Source organism: Dysidea avara, chromosome 1 (genome assembly GCF_963678975.1).
Source record: "Dysidea avara chromosome 1, odDysAvar1.4, whole genome shotgun sequence".
NCBI classification, from domain to species: domain Eukaryota; kingdom Metazoa; phylum Porifera; class Demospongiae; order Dictyoceratida; family Dysideidae; genus Dysidea; species Dysidea avara.
This window is the reverse complement of record NC_089272.1, coordinates 43,436,903-43,458,490: the sequence shown is the minus strand read 5'-3', so window position 1 is coordinate 43,458,490 and position 21,588 is coordinate 43,436,903. Positions and strand designations below refer to the sequence as shown.

The following is a 21,588-nucleotide window of genomic DNA, read 5'->3' as shown; positions in this document are numbered from 1 at the left end:
CATGGACTTACCAGTGCCCTCCTTTGTGTCCCATTCATCTTTGCCGACAGCAAAATGTGTTGATTTGGCAATAGCACATGATGGCTTCCCTTTGTAACAGAAATTGTAACAGAAATCGTCCGTATTTTTCATAGTAGCTGTTTTGATTGCAGAGGTCCTAATCGAACAGTTCTCGATTTGTACTGCTGTGTAATGGGTTGAACACAGCCAACAACAAAGCGTAATGGATACTTCAATTTTCAGATGATAATTGATATAACTGGGGCGCGCAGCACCATTTCTTTCAGTATGCATGGATTGCAGAGTTGTTTTTCAAACAGTTCTAGATCTGAAATGGTTGAACATAGCTGACAACGAAGCGTAATGGATACTTCATTTTTCAGACGATAATTGATATAACTGGGATATGTGGCGCCATTTCAGATGCGGTATGCGTGGGTTCACTGGTCATAATAATAATATTTACAAAAAAAATTAACAAACAAGTACAAAGAAAAATTTGGAATTTCAACTAGAGTAGGGATCATAGAACATCAATAAAAAGTACTGAAACAAGCTGGAGTAGTGCACAATATTAAATCACAGTAAAACAATAAGAAGTGTTGTATCCCTACTGTGCTCAAGATACAAATGCACAGTAGGGATATAACACTTCTTATTGTTTTACTGTGATTTAATATCGTGCACTACTCCAGTTCGTTTCAGTACTTTTTATCGATGTGCTATGGTCCCTACTCTAGTTGAAAATTCCAAATTTTTCTGTGTACTTGTATAAATATATATACTGTATATATATTACCTCCGGGATTTTGCTGACATATACACCCTTACTCCTTGGGCCTGCAGCCCTCAGGGTTCAAGTGTATATATCAGCAAAATCCCTTGCAGCTGTGGTATAAATATTATATATATGCAGGCATGTGTGTGATAATTATGCATACAGTGACCATACAGTATATTATAGCAATATAATTTTGTTCTTTAGGATGGATATCAGCCAAGTCATATAGCAATAAATTTTGGGCAGATTGAGTTTTTTCAACAACTTGTGAAGAAATATCGAGTAGACTTAAATGCTTCTACTCAAGTATGTAAAACAAACAATAAAGAGTGTTTATCTGAATGTATGCATTATCTACAGGATAGCAACCAACCCATACACATTGCTGCATTCCATGGTTACTCAGACATTGTTCGCACGCTTGTAGAAGATTATAACATAAATCCTAATGCCAAATCCTATGTAAGCATTGTTTGATGAAACTTGCTTGTACAGTATTAGCATCTTTAGAATGGTCTACAACCAATTCATCACGCAGCACAGGAAGGACGTGAAGAAATTGTGATGATACTTGTTGATGATTTCAATGTTAAACCAGATTCTGTCACTTTTGTATGTAAAGTCTTGGTGCTGTTTCTACACATTTTCACATGTATTTTATCTTTAGAAAATTAGATGATAAATTGAACGATAAGCTTATGAAGTTTTGTTGAGTAAAATAGATGGGCCTTGTAGTTTGGCCAAACATTTAATGTATGTATCTTCTGCCCACTACTAATTTACTTGTTCATATATGTGTATGTGCACTTGCTTGCATGTATATGGTGGATATCTGTCATAGTATTTTATTTGTTTCCTTAAGAGCGGTTTCCAGCCAATTCATAGTGCAGCTAGTAAAGGCCACTTAAATATCCTTCAACTCCTAGTGGATGTTTATGGAGTTGATCCTACTGCTACAGTTAAGGTATTAAAGTACATTGTTAGCTACTTGTCATCAAAATTTGTGTCTGTGCCTGCAAATAAGGTCATGAAATTTTCCTAGTTTTTTTTTTCAAACTTTCATAACTTTTGTACCATCATGCTATGGTCACTTTTAAACAATAAATATATCAAATATTCTATTCCAGGGTCACTTTTAAACAATAAATATATCAAATATTCTATTCCAGATGACCCGTTGCGTGTCAGGTGTAGTTTTGCCTACATGCCTTAATTTCACAGGCCTAGTAACATTAATTTTATGCAAAACTTGCTATGGCCAATACATGTGATTTTGTTATAGAATGGAGTACAAGCAATTCACATGGCAGCACAGGGTGGACACACCGATATAATTGATGTACTTGTAAATGATTACAATGTCGATCCCAATGATTCAGTAAGTTATAGAACCAGGTCACCAGAATAATTTACTATAGCTATTTTAAACATAAATGTGCTGTATAATAATCCATGTAATAGTTTGAGAGAAGAAATTATTTATCAAGTGGGTAACATTTTCCAAACTAAGAATGCAATTCACTATAAATTTACTATAAATTTACTCTCCATTGCAAATTGTGTCAGGTGTTCCTGTGTACTACACATTAGACAATGGCATGTCAAGAATGCTTTGATATTTGCAAAGTATGCAGGGTTTTTATTCTAGTAAGACACCTGTAAACAGGTGGAACCTAGTAAGACACCTAGCCTCAAACTTCAACAAACAAATTGCATACTTTGTGGGTTCATAACAAAATTCCAGTCACCACAGGCCATTGTCTAAATTACTAAGACATGCAGTGCTAGGATTCTTCAGTGAATAAACACCCCTCAGGATTGATGTAATAATCACCTCGGCTCTGCCTCGGTGATTATTACATCATTCCTTCGGGTTTTTATCCACTGAAGACTCCTAGCACTGCATGTCTTACCTATACAAATACTAGTGCTGTGAAACTTTACCAGGTAAACCAAATAACCGGCCAGTTACTTCATTTTTTTTCATAACCAAATAACCAATCTCTAAGATGTTCACTCAAAACAGTTTCAGTATGCTACAACATTGATATCACACTCATAGTAGAATTCTGTTATTAGGTATCCGTGACTGGATTTTAGAAAAATGTTCCAAGTCGCACATTAGAAGTTTTGAGATAAACGGTTTAAAGAATTCAAGTCAGTATAACTTGCCCGGGGGGTATGACACCTCTCCAAATCATGTACGCCCTTCAGCTACCAAATCACAAATCAACAAATCTCGAGCGGTTTTGCCCATGCAAATAATTAAAACTGCTCGAAAACTATTCTCAAAAGCATATTTCTAAACAATGCAAGCTCACAGTGATACTAGTTTTAATCATAAACTACTGTCCTTCAGAACCCAGTAATAACATCACAAATCCCACTATGGCAATCACGCATGAAGTTTCAAATCAAGTTTCAAATCAGAAATCCAATTTCAAATCAGGTTTCAATTCACGAAATAATTTCAAATCACGTACAGATTTGTGAAGGTGTCGCACCCCTCGAGCTTGCCAAAGATAGCAAGCATGTATATGAAATTTACACAAGAGATGCATCAATCTATTACCTTTTAGACCACTTCCAGTATTTGTAGCTGCTTGTAAAGTTTCGGGGTGGTGGGGTGAGCAAAAAATAGAGTTCAAAATGGGGTGGCAAGGTGAGCAAGAAATAGACTTTAGAATGGAGGCAGACGACAATTGGAGTCCAGACATGAGATTACAGTGCTGTGCTGGCTTCTTAGTGGCTGTAGCTAGATCAACAGAAAATGTGACCGGATTTCACATAACAAGGCTTCCACACACACAAAATCAAACTTACGTTTTTACCAGAAATGGATTGCTGGCCTAATACACTATCATATTCCACACTGTACTTCCTTCAGGACTGGCAAGTCTGGTTTCTGTGGCAGCTTTCTTCCGACCCTGTCAAAGCCACGAGTGGGAGATTGGTGCCATTGAATGGCCATGGCTTTGTGATAATGGTGTGTAGTGAGCTGGGATTTCACAGAGAGCTCGCCAATAGTGTTCTCAGTCAATTTGGAGTGATTTGAGGGCCATGGAGGGCCATGGAGAGCCCAAACTTGGCCTCTGGATTCCAATCGTCTTCTTGCTTCATTTTATACCCCTATATTAAGCCCACCCACCACCCCCCACCCTCCCACCCTATTACTACCACCTGTGATATTATTACCCGCTCGAGAAAAGCTGCCCAAAACAGGGCTAATTTTGGGTATCAGAAATGTATACACCCACTCAGTGATAGCTAGTAAATAGATGCATACTTGGTGCAAATTGTGTTTGCACAGCTGTAGGCACTGGGAAGTTATTACACAATGATTACTTAAAATCGCCATATCTCCTAACGAAGCTTTGTGCGTCGAAGCCGGGTTTTGTCAAATTCAGTCACAAGTATAGTTCTGACCAATATTATCAGGCCATCCACAAGTAAACTACTGATTATTGCCAAGCCAGACCCTCAAGGCTAGAAACTGCCATTCAAGCTCTCCGCACCACCCAGAAAAGACATCTGTTAAAACCAGCCTTGAGTAGTTTCAGTAGTACTGAGAGTCAAAACTAGTAGTACAATAGTGTAGCTACAGTTGTATATCCACTGGTAGTGTTACATAGTTTGATTTTGCCTGATGTGTGATGTGGATCAGTTTTGTAAAATCTGGTCACATATAATCATTTGTTACCTATGGCCACTATAACTATAAGGACAATCTGACAAACTGTACTACGTATAAATTTTAAGGGTGAGTATAGCTTATATGGCAGGTGCAGCATAAAATTTGCTGAAAATGTCATTCAGTTCAGTTAACCAGATAACTGACAGTTATGATCTGCTCAGCAACTGGCTATGATATTCTGTCCAGTTTTACAGCTCTACAAAATGTGGTATTTGGGCTTTTGATGTACACAAATTGGTAGAAGTACGTAGTGTTTCATTATACAGGGTGGCTGTGACTCTTTTCCTGTGCAATCTGCTGCAGCTGTTGGTAATACTGATGCAATGATTTTTCTGATTGAGAAATATGGTGCTAATCCTAGATGCAAGGGAAAAGTCAGTTTTAAATATGTATATGCAATATATCATTCTATTTCTTTGCTTATCAGTTTTTTTTATTTGGTTAGTATTTGGTAATAAACCTTTAGGCCACTTATTTTTAATTTTATGTTTCAGATCTCCCACTTGCACTGCTATGTCTCACCACCTAAGTTTGGTCATTATTTATTACATCATGCAGGTTGCATTATCCTGTCATCTCAGTTTATAATGATTATAAAGAAGTTACAAACTAACTTACTTACATCAATAAGCATAGAAGGAGGAAGAATAGATGGGCTGAAGTCTAACCGCAATATTAAATTAATTTTAGTTTAACCCTCTTCCTCCAGACACCAGCAGGATGGTAATTAGCAAGCCTTAGTGAGCCACCCCATGGTAGTGTTTGTTCAACCATACGTACATCCAACCCGTGTGACCATTCCTAAAAGTTTACGTAACGAATACAGACAGTCTCAAGCTAAGACTTGCCCATGATGCTGTGTAGCATCTGTCTAATATGAAAATCAAAATACTCTAATAGAGCATTCAGCTACCTCTAATAAAACAGTCAGGTGCATGTAAGATTGTAATGAATAATGATTCCCACCTGCATTGGGCAAATTTTTCCTGATCCAAAACGTAAAATGTGGCCTGATTTTGAAAATCAGTCTTAATGTCTCGTGTGAAATAATTAGAATTTTATAATTTACTGTGTTACCATTAGGACAGTTTGGCACCTGTTAGATTGTTTCTCAGAATTTGTAGTAATTCAAGATACTGACTAACAATTGTGATCGTTGTAAAGCTGATTCATTGCTTGGAATACTGAATTTTAGTCATAAATATTTGAGTTGTCAAATGTGACATTAAGACTGATTTTCCAAATCAGGGCACAAATCAGCAACAAGTGGCCTTATCTAAAGGTTGCATGCACATTAAAACATTTCTTTATGATTTTGCTCATTAAACCATTTTCTACAGCACCAACAAGAGAATTTTAAGTTTGTCCAATTAGCCCATAATACTATACTGATGATTAGCTAGGATGCAGTTATTGATACTGATGTTTGCGAAGTTTTTCCTGACGAGCCAATTTGTATTGGTTTTAGCAGTGCACCACACTTTTCTTACATTTTGAGCCATAATTATAATATCTTCAAGAGCATGATATTCCTTTAATGCTGTGTGAGATGTAGCATTTAGTAAGTTTTGTGAATATTTACTTTTGTACAGACTGTATGTGCACATGATTACATCTCAACAGGTAGGAATGCAGCCAATTCACAGTGCGGCTTGTTTTGGTCAACTAAATGCAGTGACCGTTCTAATAGAGAAGTATGCAGTTGATCCACAAGAAAAGGCTGATGTATGTATGCAGTGATACATGTTGATGTGTGGTACCTTTGTATTATGTTTCATTCAGTTGTGCATGCTTTATGTGAAAGTGAGGATTTATGAAAGAATATATTATAAATATTTATCGCTTCAAATCATGTCAGTTTTATGAGCACTGGTATACTTTAGTTTTAGAATTTAGATGAGGCTTAAGTGGTTATGTGTAGTAAGGATCCCCAAAATGTAGTGTACCCACCAAAATACTGCCATTAAAATCACCTTAAAATATTCTACACAATGGAAAGCACCTTTACAGCGAGTCTTAATTACACTTGTTTGTTTACTGTTTTGTAACATCATTAGTAAATTTCTATAACACTGCATCAAAGAAAGGAACGGTGCCAAACGTGAAGCTACAGCACGACATTCTCCCTATACCTATTAGCTGCTACGTATGTGGCTAGTTATTGACTATGTATTCCCAGTACACGTACCTACACATGGAGGATGATGTGTGAAGCTTGACTACAACCAATCTGCCTTCTTTGGCTGTTGGAGGCATGATGAAAAACAATGGATGGTTTCCATATATGATGTGACACATGAAGCTATGATACGCTACTGAGAATCAACACCATTCATAGGCCTATACTTAAAGCATAATAGGCTAGAGTGCTATTCCAGCATAATGCTAACATATTAGGTGGATAGTTCAAACGCTATGGAGCTTAAATCCATGAAAATAGATCAATACTCCCTAATAGAACAGTCAGTGGAAACTGCAAATTACTTGATACTCTCTAATAGAACAGTCAGTCTGCAGTGAAATACTCTAATAGAGCATTTATTGGTTGAAATGTTCCAAGATTTTGCAAGAAATGTTGCTAACCTAAGAGCATAATGCAAGCATAACAGGAACGCTGAAGAGCATAATAGGTGAAAATTTAGGAAATTCCTGGGGAAAAGTTTAAGTATATTTGACTCAAGCCTAACCATGCACTGTCAGTGAAAATAGATGGAACACAAAAGAGAACAAGAGTATTTCCAGCAGTATGCCAAAAGGCACCTGATCAGTTGAAGCTGTGTATAAATTGAAGCTGTGTATAAATTGAAGCTCATAGCCTTATCCATTATTGAGTTACATTTGTCTGCTATAAAAACACTGGTATGAATAAAGTTATTGCTGTATACATGTTGTATAGGTGCAAATGTAACAGTTATATATTCATTGCAGGCAGATGTACAGCCATTACATTATGCTGTCATGGCTGGGAGATTTGAAGTAGTCAAATACTTGATTGATGACTGTAAAGTACCAGTCACTGTCATTGCAGAGGTGAAGTGCATTAGTAGAATGGCATAACACAAACTATGTTCTGTGATACTTTCCATGCAAATTGACCTTTATATGTAGCCAATACACATTTGACCCTTGTAGCCAATTTTGCATTGAAAATTCATCTCTTTCTGAGGAATAATTCACGTCATTAAAGCATGGTTTCAACTATAATGTTTGGCTGAAAAGCAAAAAAACCAACTTGGTTTTTATTTGAAGTCAGTAGGGTGACTTATATATTATAGCTTATAAGGTTACCTGCCCACTTACATCAAGGGTAAATTCAAAGAATTTTGCGGGCTAATAAAAGTGATCATGACTTAGGAGTGGAGTATTCATTTCTAATAAAAATTAGGCTCTATCTTACATCAGGACCTTTATTTGAAACCATATAGTGAATTAATGTTAAAAAGCAAATATAGTACAAATGCAAAATTGTTGTAAGGATTACCTAAGCCTAAATATCTAGTGTAAACACTACATATAAAATACTGATTCTGAAATGTCTCAATAAAAGTTTTGTACTGTACATTTTTGTACTAGCTATGCCACCCTACTACATAATTTTATATAACAACATTGTGTATGCATTCTACTATAGGGAAACTGTACTGTTCTGCACTTTGCTGCTCAATGGGGAAGAATTAACATGGTTGAATTATTTATCGATGATTATGGCATGGACCCATCTGTATCATCTGAGGTATGTAACGATACATTTTATGAGGAAGGAGTGACTCCTGTCAGTCAGTGTTGTATTCTAAAGTTATTAATTTTAGCTGAACACATACACTCAGTAGTGTTATTCTAGTAATGACAGTCATTTTAGTTCAGTTCTAGAATGGTTATAATTATAGTACTGTATTTAGTGTCTGTGGACTAGAACTGTTAAAAATATCATACAGTATGATAGCTAGTACTGTATAGTAGGGCTGGGCGGTTTCTCGGTATTATAGTAATACCGCGGTATTGCAATGAAACGATATCTGTATCGCGTAGATTTCGGTGAAACGATAATATCACGATATCGATATTATTACGATTTTTAGTGTTTGTGACAGCTTATTAAGCCCTTAAGGTTGTTATAATACACCTCAAATAATCACGTGATACTATTGCAAACAAGGACCTAGTACTTAGCTAGTCAATTTTTTTTACAAAGATCGAGATACTCTAATAGAACAGTCAGCTAGGATCGAGATACCCTAATAAAGCAGTCAGCTACTCTAATATAGCAGTCATCTTTAATAACCGCGATAAATAGTAATATCGTGATATATTTCTGCACGATATATCGTGAAGCGAAACTCCAATACCGCCCAGCCCTACTGTATAGTAGTGTATAGTAGGGACCACAAAAGAGTAGGCGTGGCCCATGAAATAGCACCACCCAAAAACCTGCCTAAATTTCCTCCGACGACGATGAGGCAGTATTGGTTAGGTAAACTAAGCCCAAACAAGCATTCAGATTGACCCGAAATGCTTTCAACAAATTGCTACGGAATTTTTTTTTAAAATTATTTAACGGAATTTTCTACTGACTGAGTAACTGACTCACTGATGCCTTCAGATAAGAGTAACTTGATAACGGCTAAGGCTACGGGCTTGATTGTTTCACTGTTCGACATTGCTTTGGCCCAAGAGGTGCCTTTTAGCATACCGCACTACGTACAATGCATTCTTCGTGGACTTACCAGCGTCCTCTTTTGTGTCACATTCATCTTTGCAGTGTCGATTGGGCTGTAGCACGTGATAGCTTCCCTTCGTAATGGAAATCGTCCATATTTTTCATAATGGAAATTTTGATTGCAGAGGTGCTTTTTGAACAGTTCTTGATTCATACTGCTGTGTAATGGGTGATCATAGCTGACAATGAAGTGTAATGGATGCTTCACTTTTCAGATAATAATTGATATAACTGAGGTACGCGGTGCCATTTCAGATGCAGTTCACCAGTCATAATAATTATTTACAAAAAAGTTAACAAACAAGCACACACAAAAATTTTGGAATTTTCAACTAGAGGAGGGACCATACAGTAGCACATCAATAAAAAGTAATGAAACAAGCTGGAGTAGTGCACGATATTAAATCACAGTAAAACAATAAGAAGTGTTATATCCCTACGTGCTCAAGATACCATAATGGAAATGTACAGTAGGGATATAACACCTCTTATTGTTTTACTGTAATTTAATATCCTGCACTACTCCAACTTGTTTCAGTACTTTTTATCAATGTGCTATGGTCCCTACTCTAGTTGAAACTTCCAATTTTTTTTGTGTACTTGTAAGTATAAAGATCTTTATGCTAATGCAAAATGCAGATCCATTATTAAAATTTACATCAATGCAGCCATTTCTTGGCCACGACCTTTGATTTTTAAATTCAAAAGGCCACACTTTTTCCAGTGTAGCTTTTTCTTGCAAGGGTTACTGTTATTGGTCCAACTACATTATCTAGCTTGTAATTATCATTTTGTACATCACACTCAAAAGATACAGTATCAAGACACACACTAGTGTGTCGTGCGGTCAAGAAAGCCAGCGTGCTTCACCGTGAGTATATTTACACGAAGAAACAAAATGCCATTTTCACACATACATATCCCTTCTAGAATTGGAATCATTTTTATACTGCAAACACCCTCCACTTTCAGCACCCCACATACCAGGATTGCTTAACACAATTGTGAAATATAAGCCTTCAAATATGTGACCAAATTTTACAGAACCGATCCAAATCGCACATCAGGCAAAATCAAACTAACACCACCAGTGGATAGCTACACTATCGTACTACAAGTTTTGACCCTCAGCACTACTCAAACTACACAAGGCTGGCTTTTACACACGTCTTTTCTGGGTGGTGTGGAGTGCTCAAATGGCGGTTTCAGGCCTTGTGAAGGACCTGGCTTGGCAAGAGTCAGTGGTTTACTGGTGGACAGCCTTATAATGCTGGCCAGACGTGTTCTCTGTTGATTTTGCTACATATCAGCCACTAAGGAGCCAGCACAGCCCTGTAATCTCGTGTCTGGACTCCAATCATGGTCTGCCTCCATTTTGAGGTCTATCTCTTGCCCTCCCCGCCACCCCCAGCCTCCACCCCTTTGTGAGCACTCGTGATACTACTTCGCTCGTCCAACTGCTCAGATTTTCTATCTTATTTGGCGGGAAACTGTACAAGCAGCTACAAGTACTGGAAGTGGCTTGAAAGGTAACAGATTGATGCATCTTTTGTGTAAATTTCATACACGTGCTTGCTATCCTTGGAGAGTTATGCTGGCTTCAATTCTTTAAAACCGTTTATCTCGGAACTTCTAATGTGCGATTTGGATCGTTTTTCCAAAATCCAGTCACAAATATTGGCTTAATTTCTTCATTTTTTCTTTGTTTAGGAGGGGGGGGGGAGGAGGTGGGGAAGGGTTGAATGCTTAGGTTATTCTTTTTGCACACTTTACAAAAACCATTATAAATGCAAAAGCGTAGGTTGATTTTTGTGAACTTTGGTACACTTTAAGAATGTATTTCAATCACTGATTAATAGTCATGTTATGGACAATTATTTGTGTTTAAAAAGCTGACTTTTCATGCCTACAGGGTAAACGCTTATGGCTTAAAAATTGGTATGGGTATAGGTTAACCATCATAGCTTAAACCTTTTGTGGTTTAAAAGAAATCTCATTGACAGCTATATAGTTATAAGGCAAAAACCAAACAACTGTTAATTGCAGGGTTGAAATACTCTAATAGAACAGTCACTGTGGGGTAAAAAAGATGCATGAATATTGTTGAAAAATCTTACCAGCATTTGAACCGGGGACCTCCATACTGAAAACCCAAATCCTAGCTGCTGCTGTCATGGCTGATCACCTCACTTAATTTCTATATAGAAAATTACTCAATAGTAAAAGTTGATAATTTCATAGATCTACCAATAGAAAATCTAGAACATTTTGTGTGTTCTCTTAGATATCGTTGAAAAAATGTGCATTCTATTAGAGCATTGCAAAAGTAATCTAATAAACTCTGTAATACAATACTATTACAACTTCAGTATTTCTTCAAATCAAAGCAGCCATTTCAGTGGGGTAGTACACTACTACTAAGGCATACGTACTCACGCCAATCATCATCATCATCATCATAGTTATCATAACAGGTGCTATGCTAATAAAACTTGTGACCAACAGGCAGTAAATTGTAGTCTAGCATAAAGTTGCAAGATTTGCTTTGTAAAAAAATGAGATACTCTAATAGAACAGTCAATGCAAAATCTTAATAGACAAATGGTATACCTAACTTGAAAGGAATTTATTCTGTTATAAATATTATTGCAAACAAATGCAGGCACTACATATATATATATATATATATATATATATATATATATATATATTACAACTTTATATTAACCATGAACAAGCAAGCGCAAAATTATATCTGTTCAGTTTAGATTGGCTTTGATATCAAATCAGAAAGTATTTTCCTGTATTGGTAGAGCACTAGTTATTATCATCTTCATTGCATCTGTAGATAAGAAGAACAGTGCCATTTGTGGTGATATTTAAAATACAAAAAGAAACAAAATTAGCTAAGTTGTATAAAAAGGTGCAGCCTTCAATAAGCCTGGATAAAAAGTGTGAAATCAAAGATTGTGGCCATGAAATGGCTGCAATGATGTGGATGATAATAAATTTTAATAATGGCCTGTGCATTAATAAAATTTATTATCATCAACATCATTGCAGCCATTTCATGGCCACCACCTTTCATTTCACAACTTTTTTTTACCCAAGCATTTTTATCTTTTTTTATACGGGTTGGCTGTTTTAGTGTGGATGAGCTCTACTGAACTTCAGTAATTTAACCCAGTAATCACTGTTCATGTTACGACCATTTCCTATCATTGGTGGGATTATAAGTACTACATACTCTCTCTCTCTCTCACTAGATATCTAAACGATTTTGACATTTTAAAAAAACAACTTTTCTCTCATGGCAACATGGCTTACCTGTAGCTCTCAAGCATTGTCAGTTACAAATGAGGATTGTTATAACAATTGTGTTGATGTTTTCATAACACATATTTGCCTCTTACTCATACAACTAAAACTGTGATATACGTGACCAGATCTGAGACAAGGAGTCTTATAATCTTTCCAATTGTGTATAACTGGCAACCCATAACTCAACCGTACCAGCTTGAAATGTGGTCACATTATACCCCTAACATACAATACTTCCTTCACTTGGTGTTATTTTGAGGTGATAGGTAAAACGCCTGAAGAGATATGATTAGTCAAACCTAGGGAGTTTGGAATGCTTTAAGACCCCTTTTCACAGATCAATTCACATAATACGTATGCCTACAGTCCAATAGTGATTTACAGTTACATTAAGTCATGTCAATTTATATCTTCAGGAAGGGGTGACACCTATCCTGCTAGCTGCTATGGGTGATCACTCCGCTCTAGTTAGTTTACTGAAAACTAAGTATGGACAAACAGAGCCAACTCCAGAAGAAGTGGTAAGAATTCAACTCACATATGTGTGCATGCATGTAAATTTGGAGCACATAAATGCATGCATGTATATGCATAGGGTAACCTTATTTATCTATTATACAGTAAGTGACCATCAGATTAGAGGTGTACCGATAATAGGATCGGCTAAAATATCTACCGCCGATATGGTAATTTTTGCCAATATCGGTATTGGTACAGAACAGCAGGAGGACCGATATCGCTACTGATATTTATACAGTAGCAATAGTTTGTACATAAACAGATTATGCATTGGTTCTCTACTTTATCCGTGTGGCTCATTAGTTCCAGTGGCTTATTGCTCACTGTGAAGCAAGTGCTACGCTATGAGAAGCCATATAAATTTCTATTGTTTGTTGCTGGAAAGCTTATCACAGTCTTTACAAATGAAGTAGTTATAGAGTACCTTGTAATAAAAAGAAGGGTCACAGGATAACCAAGGAAACTTGCTGTACCAGCTTTCTCACAAGCCATTAGAATACGGAGTAATGCAGAAATATTCGTTTAAGGCTTCATGGGAGTATACATAAAAATGTTTGTGGGTGCCTAATTGTCTGGATTGCACAATAGAAACCCAAGCTCTATATGACCACAGGCAGAGTATAGCAATGAATACATGCACATGTTGTTGTAGGGTAGGTAAATGTATACTTTTAACTATAATGCAAGTATCGGATCAACTATCAGTTATTGGCGGGTGACATCAATATTGGATATCGGTACATACCAAAAACTCATATCAGTACACCTCTACATCAGATGACTTGGTCATTCGGATATCTCACTGTTTGAGAGTGAATGGTTATACCATATAACAGCCCAAAATGGATTTGCCCTGTTGTTATAGAATATTTGCACAGTGTTACGTAGGACACTGTTTGTCTTAAAAGCTACATTTCAAATATTTTCTCCGTGTAGATTATGAAGTATTGTTACCTTACAATTTATGTTGAAAATTTCAATTGTAATGAGTCAATTAATTTATCTTTCCACAATATATTATGTATTTGTAATTACTACGAATTGTGTCTTTTTGCAGTTAGAAAAGACTGAATTAATGGAGAAAGAAAAACAAAAATAATTTTATTATTTCAAGTATACAATTTATTATCATGCTGTGTATAGATCTGTTAATGCACATAATCTGCAGGATAATGGAATGATATATTACAAATATATACAGTATATAAGAGGTTGAATGTTTGGCCTCACCAATGCATTTGCCACATTTCAGAACCTCATAGAAGGCATTCTTGCAAGCGTTCTCACCTGTACTAACATATGCATGGTTAATTTTGTCATTAACTTTGATAAGGTCTACAATCTTCTATGATCATCTGACTCTCCCATCATCCACATGCAGTGTTGATTGTGGAGTGAGTACTAAGTCTTGGGAAAAATATTTGGTCTTTTTACATGCCAAGAGTATAAAGTTACTAATTAAGCAAGTCATTAAGTCGAAGTCCTTGAAATTAGGTTAGGCAATCCAAAGGCTGCAGCACATGTTGCTGTCAGACCTTCAGTGCTGGTCACCATAAAGTGTAAATAATAATAAGCAACAATTACTTGAGCAAACAAGAATATTGAAGCAGGGCAAGCAAATACCATCCAAATTTTTGCTGCTGAAGCCATCTTATGAATGTGCCTACCAAGCAGTGATCTTCCACTATCCCACTCCCTCTAGAGGGATATGTATGCAGCGAGTGCTTGTTGAAAGATGTACTGGTTTGTATTTTTTGCTAAGTATGAAGTAGACTTTATTCTATAATTCACTCTTCTTAGTGCATGGACATGCCCAGAGGGTGGACCCATATGTGCTCTAATGGTAGCAGTATTGGTCTAAAGCCCAACAAAGTGGACTTTGATACACCATGCAAAAAGAATCCTTGCTGAAAGCATCTTCTCGATCATTTTCTGCAGTGTTCCTAGTGTTAGATAACTTGTATCCATAATGCTTAAAGCTTTGATTCATCAAATGGAAATTTAATTTTAAAGTTTTGAAGTACTCTGATAAAACTAACAACTATAATTGTAATTAGTATGTAGAGTCACTACTTTACATATGTATTTCAAAATATGTTATGAACACTGTTTATACTGTTATAGAAAGGATTAAATTACAGTCCAGAGGTATAAGATGATTTATAATTGTATCCTGAGTTTAATTCTAATACAACTCTCTGTGCTGCTTATTATGTTTCTTTAAGTTACATGCAGGATTTGGTACTATTGGTACTAGCCGTTCGTATATAATAGCTTCAGTACTGGGACTGGATTGACTGAATTTACAATTGTAAGATACATTTGGTTCTGCTGATACTGTTTGTGCTGTCAAATATGTCTTCTTAATAGTACTGGCAGTGTTTGATACGTGTTCTGTGATTATTTTGTTAGTGATAGCAGAGCTAGATTGACTTTCTTCACTGTTATTAATGTTGTCATTGAATATCTGATCATCACTGCTGCAACTATTGTCACTCATTCTGTCATTCAATCCTTCTTCTGATTCAGTAATGCTGTTTAGTTGCTTCTGGAGTATTTCAGTGTGTGTGGGAAGATCAGCATTGTCATATTCCACTGTGACACTGCATGGCATTGTTGGTGATTTGGCATACAGTGGGTTGGGTAAAGTATTTGCTGTCCGATTTACTTCTGGTTCAGCGTAACGTATCTCTCCATACATAACTTCATCTTCAGCTTCGATATTAGGGCCATCTTCAGTCTCCATGTTTTTACTACCACAACAACCTTGCCTGACCTTACCATTGTGTTTAACATTCTCAGTGAGCACTAGTGCTATTACTAATATAGCAATAATTACCACTATTATTAACAACACTATTGCACTGATCATTTCCACTAGCAGATGTATCTAGAGGATAGCAACAGAACAAAGTATAATCGATATACATTTAAGTGTATACTACATGCAAACCTCTGTACTTTGTTTCTATTATAGATACTCAGGGGCATGCAGTTCTAGGATTTCACATGGTAGTATTCTATAAATTATTAATTATGCTGTAGCATACAGACCTTCCGCATTTGTGCTGTAAAACCTTAGTATTACAGTGGCATTATTTTCACTGCAATTCCTTACCGCAGTTATTAATTAAAGAGAAACTTTAGATGTATATGGAGCTGGATCGAGTATGGTATCTCTAGAAGTGGGGGAAGCAACTTCCCAAATATATAGACTTGTCATTTTAGCTGCAATTGAAGCATTTCAAACCAATTCTAGTATATATCAAGTTTGTGACTAGATGTCAAAATATCTGCCTTACATATTTAGGTACAGGAAAAGTAGTACCAATAAAGCATTATTCTTTTATGGATTGATGTACCAATAATGGTGACCAGGCTTGCAAGAACAGGGCATGTGGGCACATAAAAATTGCCTACTTTTTCAAAGTTTGATGCGCTATAACTTTGTATTCCATTCTTGCTTGACCATGAAATTTTCTGCACTTATTAATCACTTAGTTAGCTTTACAATACAGGTTACAGAATGAAAATAATTATTGTTTTCCAATACTGAGACATGAGATGCTATGTGGCAGGGTGTAGTTTGTGCCCACATGCCCTTTTTTTGCAGGCCTGGTCACAATGTAGCCACAACTTTTGGCATGCAAGATATTTGCACAGTGGTGAAGTAATAGTTCACTGAGTGTAGAGCTTGAAGATACCAAAGAGAAAAATTTCACCTCATACACTGGTCTTTTTATTAGAGTAGTTGACTGTTGTAATAGAGTATTAGATCACGTATTGATAGTATCTTTACATAAGTGAGGAAGATATTTTGCATTCTCAATAAAATATTTTATTAGGGTTATAGCACAAGTGCTGAAGGTCTATAGGATAGCCAGTCCTACAGCCTATTAGATGTTATTATTATACACACATTATATAATTAAGTTACTCCTTATTGATATCTATGTTATAGTTAAACCCCACCATTATGTTAGAACTACAATGAGGCTAGTAAAGTTGTATATGGTTTCAATTTTGCTGTGCTTGCAACTATATGATAAGACTAGAAAGGCCTCTATATATAAGTTTAAATGGTTTAAATGGCTTCTATCCCACACTTTGAACCACTTGACATCATAAACAATGTGACAATAATTGTGCTATAACATGTTATAACATGTCTTCTATCCCACACTTTGAAGCATTTGATTTCATAAAGAACTGCAATAAGGCTAGTAAAATTGTGTATATTGTTTCAGTTTGCTGTGCTTGTATGTTATGGCTTCAGGGTACTTTCCTTTGATCCAACTGACTGTACAAATCAACTTGTCCTTCATATTTAAGGATTCTGACCAACTATGCGGTTTAACTTTCATTCCTGGGGTTTAGCTACTACTTTTTACTGTACTGTAGGGCTTCAGTGGGATAGAAATGTTGGTAACTGCATGCAGTTCTTAATTGTATTCTTATGTTATTGCCACAATACTATATAATTATAATGCCAATTCAATATGACCATTCGTATATACAGTACTGCCAACAATTGAAACTTTGGTAACGTTGTTTATGATCAGTCAGTTCATTAAATGAAATGATCCTGGAGAAAACTGTAGTTGAGCATTGGAACTTGGGAAACAGCTTTCCAGCTTTAAGGACATGCTGGAATTGTATTTTGACTATTCAAAGTATAGATGGTAGAGACATCCACCAAATACAGTGATGATGCCAGAATCAACAATATTATGTAATGTAATAATGGCTATCAATCAATTTCAGTGAGCACTTACAGTAGTTAAATATACATATTAATTCGATGGAAAAGACCTGCACATTTCATCAGAACAGCAGAATAAATATATAACATCTTTAACTAATACTCAAGCACCCATTAATTAACACATAGATACATATGCGAACTTGCATAGTCATAATAATTTGTGTAATTGACTTTCAGACCTTAATTCTTACTTCCTGTGCCTGGTAGCTACTGGAACAGTATCCACACAACAGCAGTATTATATATAGTCAAATAAGTTGGTAGCTACTGATACATATATACAGCATGTTGCTGAAAGTTGGTTGTGTACATTAAGTACTTTACATTCTATTTCAATGTAATGGAAAAAGAAATGGGACACAAAGGATGACAAATTTAATTTAAGTCCATGATGCATGTACTGTAGCTGCTGCAGTTGGTGAAAAGGCACATCTCAGGCCAAAGTTGAACAATGAAGAAATCGAGTCTGTAGCATTAACCATAGTTGAATTATTCTCGCTTGAAGCAAGGGCTGAAGGTATCACTTTGTCAGTATTCAGTTAACATATTCATCCGTATTAAAACAAGGCTCAACCCAGGTCCTAAATGAAGGCCAGTGGACACTACCTTCATACAAGGTCTTGTATGAGATTACAGTAGTTTATTATTTTGTAGAACAAGGCAACTAATTATGCCAATGACTTGTCCAACTAATGTCAACAGCAGCTGCTACAAAGAGCAACAAAATGTTCAGCTGGTTTAGGAGTGAGTTATAATAAATGCCCAGGAATCTATACAAATAAAAGGAAAGAATACAACATTTTGAAAACTTGTTGGAAGGATTTGGGGTTGCTCTGAAGACATTTTTGGCCTTGGTTATTCCAATTCTGCCAAGCTGTTGTAAAGAAATGTGTGGCTGTTTTCAAAGCCTAAGCCTTCGTGATCCCGACTATACAGTATGGTATATAACACTGTATGATAACTGAAACATGGCCATTGTATTTGTTCCACATTCGACCATAAATTGTGTTGTGTAGCTATGTATAATGCACTTTAAACTGCATACTGTTTAAACTACTTGTTTTTAAGCTTTAGTGTAGAAATTGTGGTACACAGCAAGAGTGGATCATCTTCTTGAGCAGGTTGTCGGATCATCTTCTTGAGCAGGTTGTCCGATCAAAGATTGGCTGTAACGCATGAATACTTGAAAATTGAAATTGCACATCTTTTATATTATCAAAGGGCAATTGCCATCATACATAAATAATCACTCCATCATAACCACACTTTTGACTCACAAGCTTAGCCATATTCTGTGGAACACTGCTGCCTGAACTGCCTCACAAGCCATAGTAGCCATCATGATGCTCAAGGAAAACAACATAAAAAGGTTAACAAATCAATACTCATGTTTGGTATCCACTCTTCTTTGAGTGAGCCCTATACTCTATAGCTACATACACTTTATACATTCATGGTCATTCCCTAAGGTAGCTATATACTGTTTTGGCACTATAGCTGACTGAAATACAATGAAAGCAATTACATAATACGCAAATAATCAGGTTGAAGACCCATATTAGCACAGTGATGATAATTAATCATAACCATCAACTGGTTTGATGAAAAATTAAACCACAAAATTGAAACTAACTGTTTTTAAATTGAAGACCAATATACAGGCTCAATAGTTGTGTTTACAATCTTTGTATATGATGATTTCTCTAATAACAATAACAGCTAAATTGAAATGCTAAACTGACAGTTTGAATCCATTGAATGTAACATTTAGTTTCCACTTATACAGTATGCTTGCAATTGCAAGCTTAAAATTTTCAGTTGTGTTGCTACTTGGGCCTCCATTCTTGTATTTACAATAATTTTTTCAATCTTAAAAAAAACATTACGCATGTTCATCTGAAACATTGCACATTAGGTAAATTGCTGAGCATTGGTAATAATAGATGTTAATAATCACATGGTGTGCCATTCTTCATCTTAAAGTAACCGAGGTATCTCATAACTGATACTGCCAAAGTTTTGGTGAGCAGATTTGGTAATCTATTGCATAACTACACTATTTTTGACAATGGATCGGAAAGCTGCTATCACAGAACTCTGAAGTTTGATTTGTTCTCTAATGACACTAAAAGTGCATGTCAATGTAGTATGTATTAGAAAATAGTTTTGACGAATTTCTCCTTTCTGTCATTGTTGCTGATGTCTGAGACAAAACTAACATACGTACTCCATTAGCATAATATCTGGAATTGTTATACTATGGGCATGAGTGCTTTGCCTGATATATACACATGATACCAAGGACTGAAGGCCATGTATATATCAGGGTGCCAGTGGTATAACTAATGGCTATGCTACATGGGCTAATCACCTATGTATATGTGTGGGAAACTGCTGGCATGCTTCACGAGTGTATTTATATTGGGCTGTGTGAATTTGGATCTAGACACATATCAAGAATAATGACTAGACAGTACTGTATACTGGGTACTCAAATGTATGTGCAACGACATTAACACATGAAAGATTATTGATTGTGAGTTTTATTATATAGGCACGGGACATTATTATGAAACATGAGTTGATAACAACATTAAGTGTAGCTACGTACTCACTATAATAACAGTCATGGATAAATTATAGCCACGAATAATTTGTAATCATGTGTGAATACTCTTACACAGCTAATGGCTCAATGCATTATATATAATGCATGTTACATACTGTAACATTGAGCCAAGTGTGACTAGGATTTATCAAAACAATGTTATAGAACTAATCTGTTAACTTTCTTAGGTTCATTTCAGTCCGTTGACTTCCTCTGTATCTTTCACAACACTACTATAAACTTAATCCCACAATTAAATCTCTTATGTTATAGGCTTATAGCAGGACATGAAAGAAATCCGATATGAGCACACCTAACTGTGCAATATGTATTATTGACCTTAATTAGATATACATGTGCACTGTTATAATATATGCACTGGCTTTCCTTTAATCTGAGGTGTGAAAGTGGTACATGTAACAGTTATACCATATATAGCCATGAGGGTTTTGCCTGATATATTATGCCCATACCTGAGGGCATATACATTACAATACATACACTGTACAGTGGAACCTCAGTTATCCGAACCCCTTGAAACCAGGGGTAGTCCATAAGTCTGTATCTCTGAAACTGTGTATAAATAACCATGAAGAAAATTTTTTAAAATATCAGTATTTTAACTACCCTAATAGAACAGTCATTTCCGTGGTTCAATTAACCGAGAATCCGGATAAGTGGAGTCCGGATAAGGTTCCACTGTAGATATATCAGGCAAATCCCTCTTGGCAGTTATATATACCACTCAGGTATACACACCTAACACTGAGGTGAAAAGACGAACCTACATTCACCTCATTTGTTTTATACACAGTTAGTTATGTACCTACAGTACATATTGAAGAGCTGGGCTATAGCACTTGTAAATGTCATTCATACACTATACAACCTGTACACAGTGCATTTATGAAGAAGCAATTTTGAATTTCACTGGTTTTAGTGATACCATTTCTAGCCATATAACTCATGCAGTAAAGGATGCGATGCCTAAGTAGCTAAGTAGGTTATTTACTTAACTACCTAACAACATAAGCTACTGACCTTGACAATGTCTAAACTATCTTACAGTAGTCACATGCAGCCAGACCACTTTTCCTTCTTTTTTATTGGGTTGGAAAGTGAATGTAGTATAGCATATTTGTTCTGGTACCCCCAGATTTTGGGAATTCTATATACTGTGTGG

The 21,588-nt window shown here is 36.0% G+C and overlaps 1 protein-coding gene across 1 annotated transcript in view; it reads left to right on the top strand.

The window, feature by feature from the left end:
• Window positions 1-14,284, top strand: part of LOC136265118 (ankyrin-3-like) — a 37,202-nt gene extending 22,918 nt beyond the window's left edge. Inside the window, exons 18-28 of the mRNA XM_066059914.1 lie at window positions 986-1,087; window positions 1,142-1,243; window positions 1,292-1,393; window positions 1,644-1,745; window positions 2,064-2,159; window positions 4,742-4,849; window positions 6,099-6,200; window positions 7,404-7,505; window positions 8,107-8,208; window positions 12,930-13,034; window positions 14,090-14,284. Of these exons, the coding sequence (XP_065915986.1) occupies window positions 986-1,087; window positions 1,142-1,243; window positions 1,292-1,393; window positions 1,644-1,745; window positions 2,064-2,159; window positions 4,742-4,849; window positions 6,099-6,200; window positions 7,404-7,505; window positions 8,107-8,208; window positions 12,930-13,034; window positions 14,090-14,131 (1,065 nt within the window). The 3' untranslated portion in view covers window positions 14,132-14,284. The remainder of the gene's footprint in view (window positions 1-985; window positions 1,088-1,141; window positions 1,244-1,291; window positions 1,394-1,643; window positions 1,746-2,063; window positions 2,160-4,741; window positions 4,850-6,098; window positions 6,201-7,403; window positions 7,506-8,106; window positions 8,209-12,929; window positions 13,035-14,089) is intronic.
• The last annotated feature ends 7,304 nt before the right edge of the window (window positions 14,285-21,588 follow it).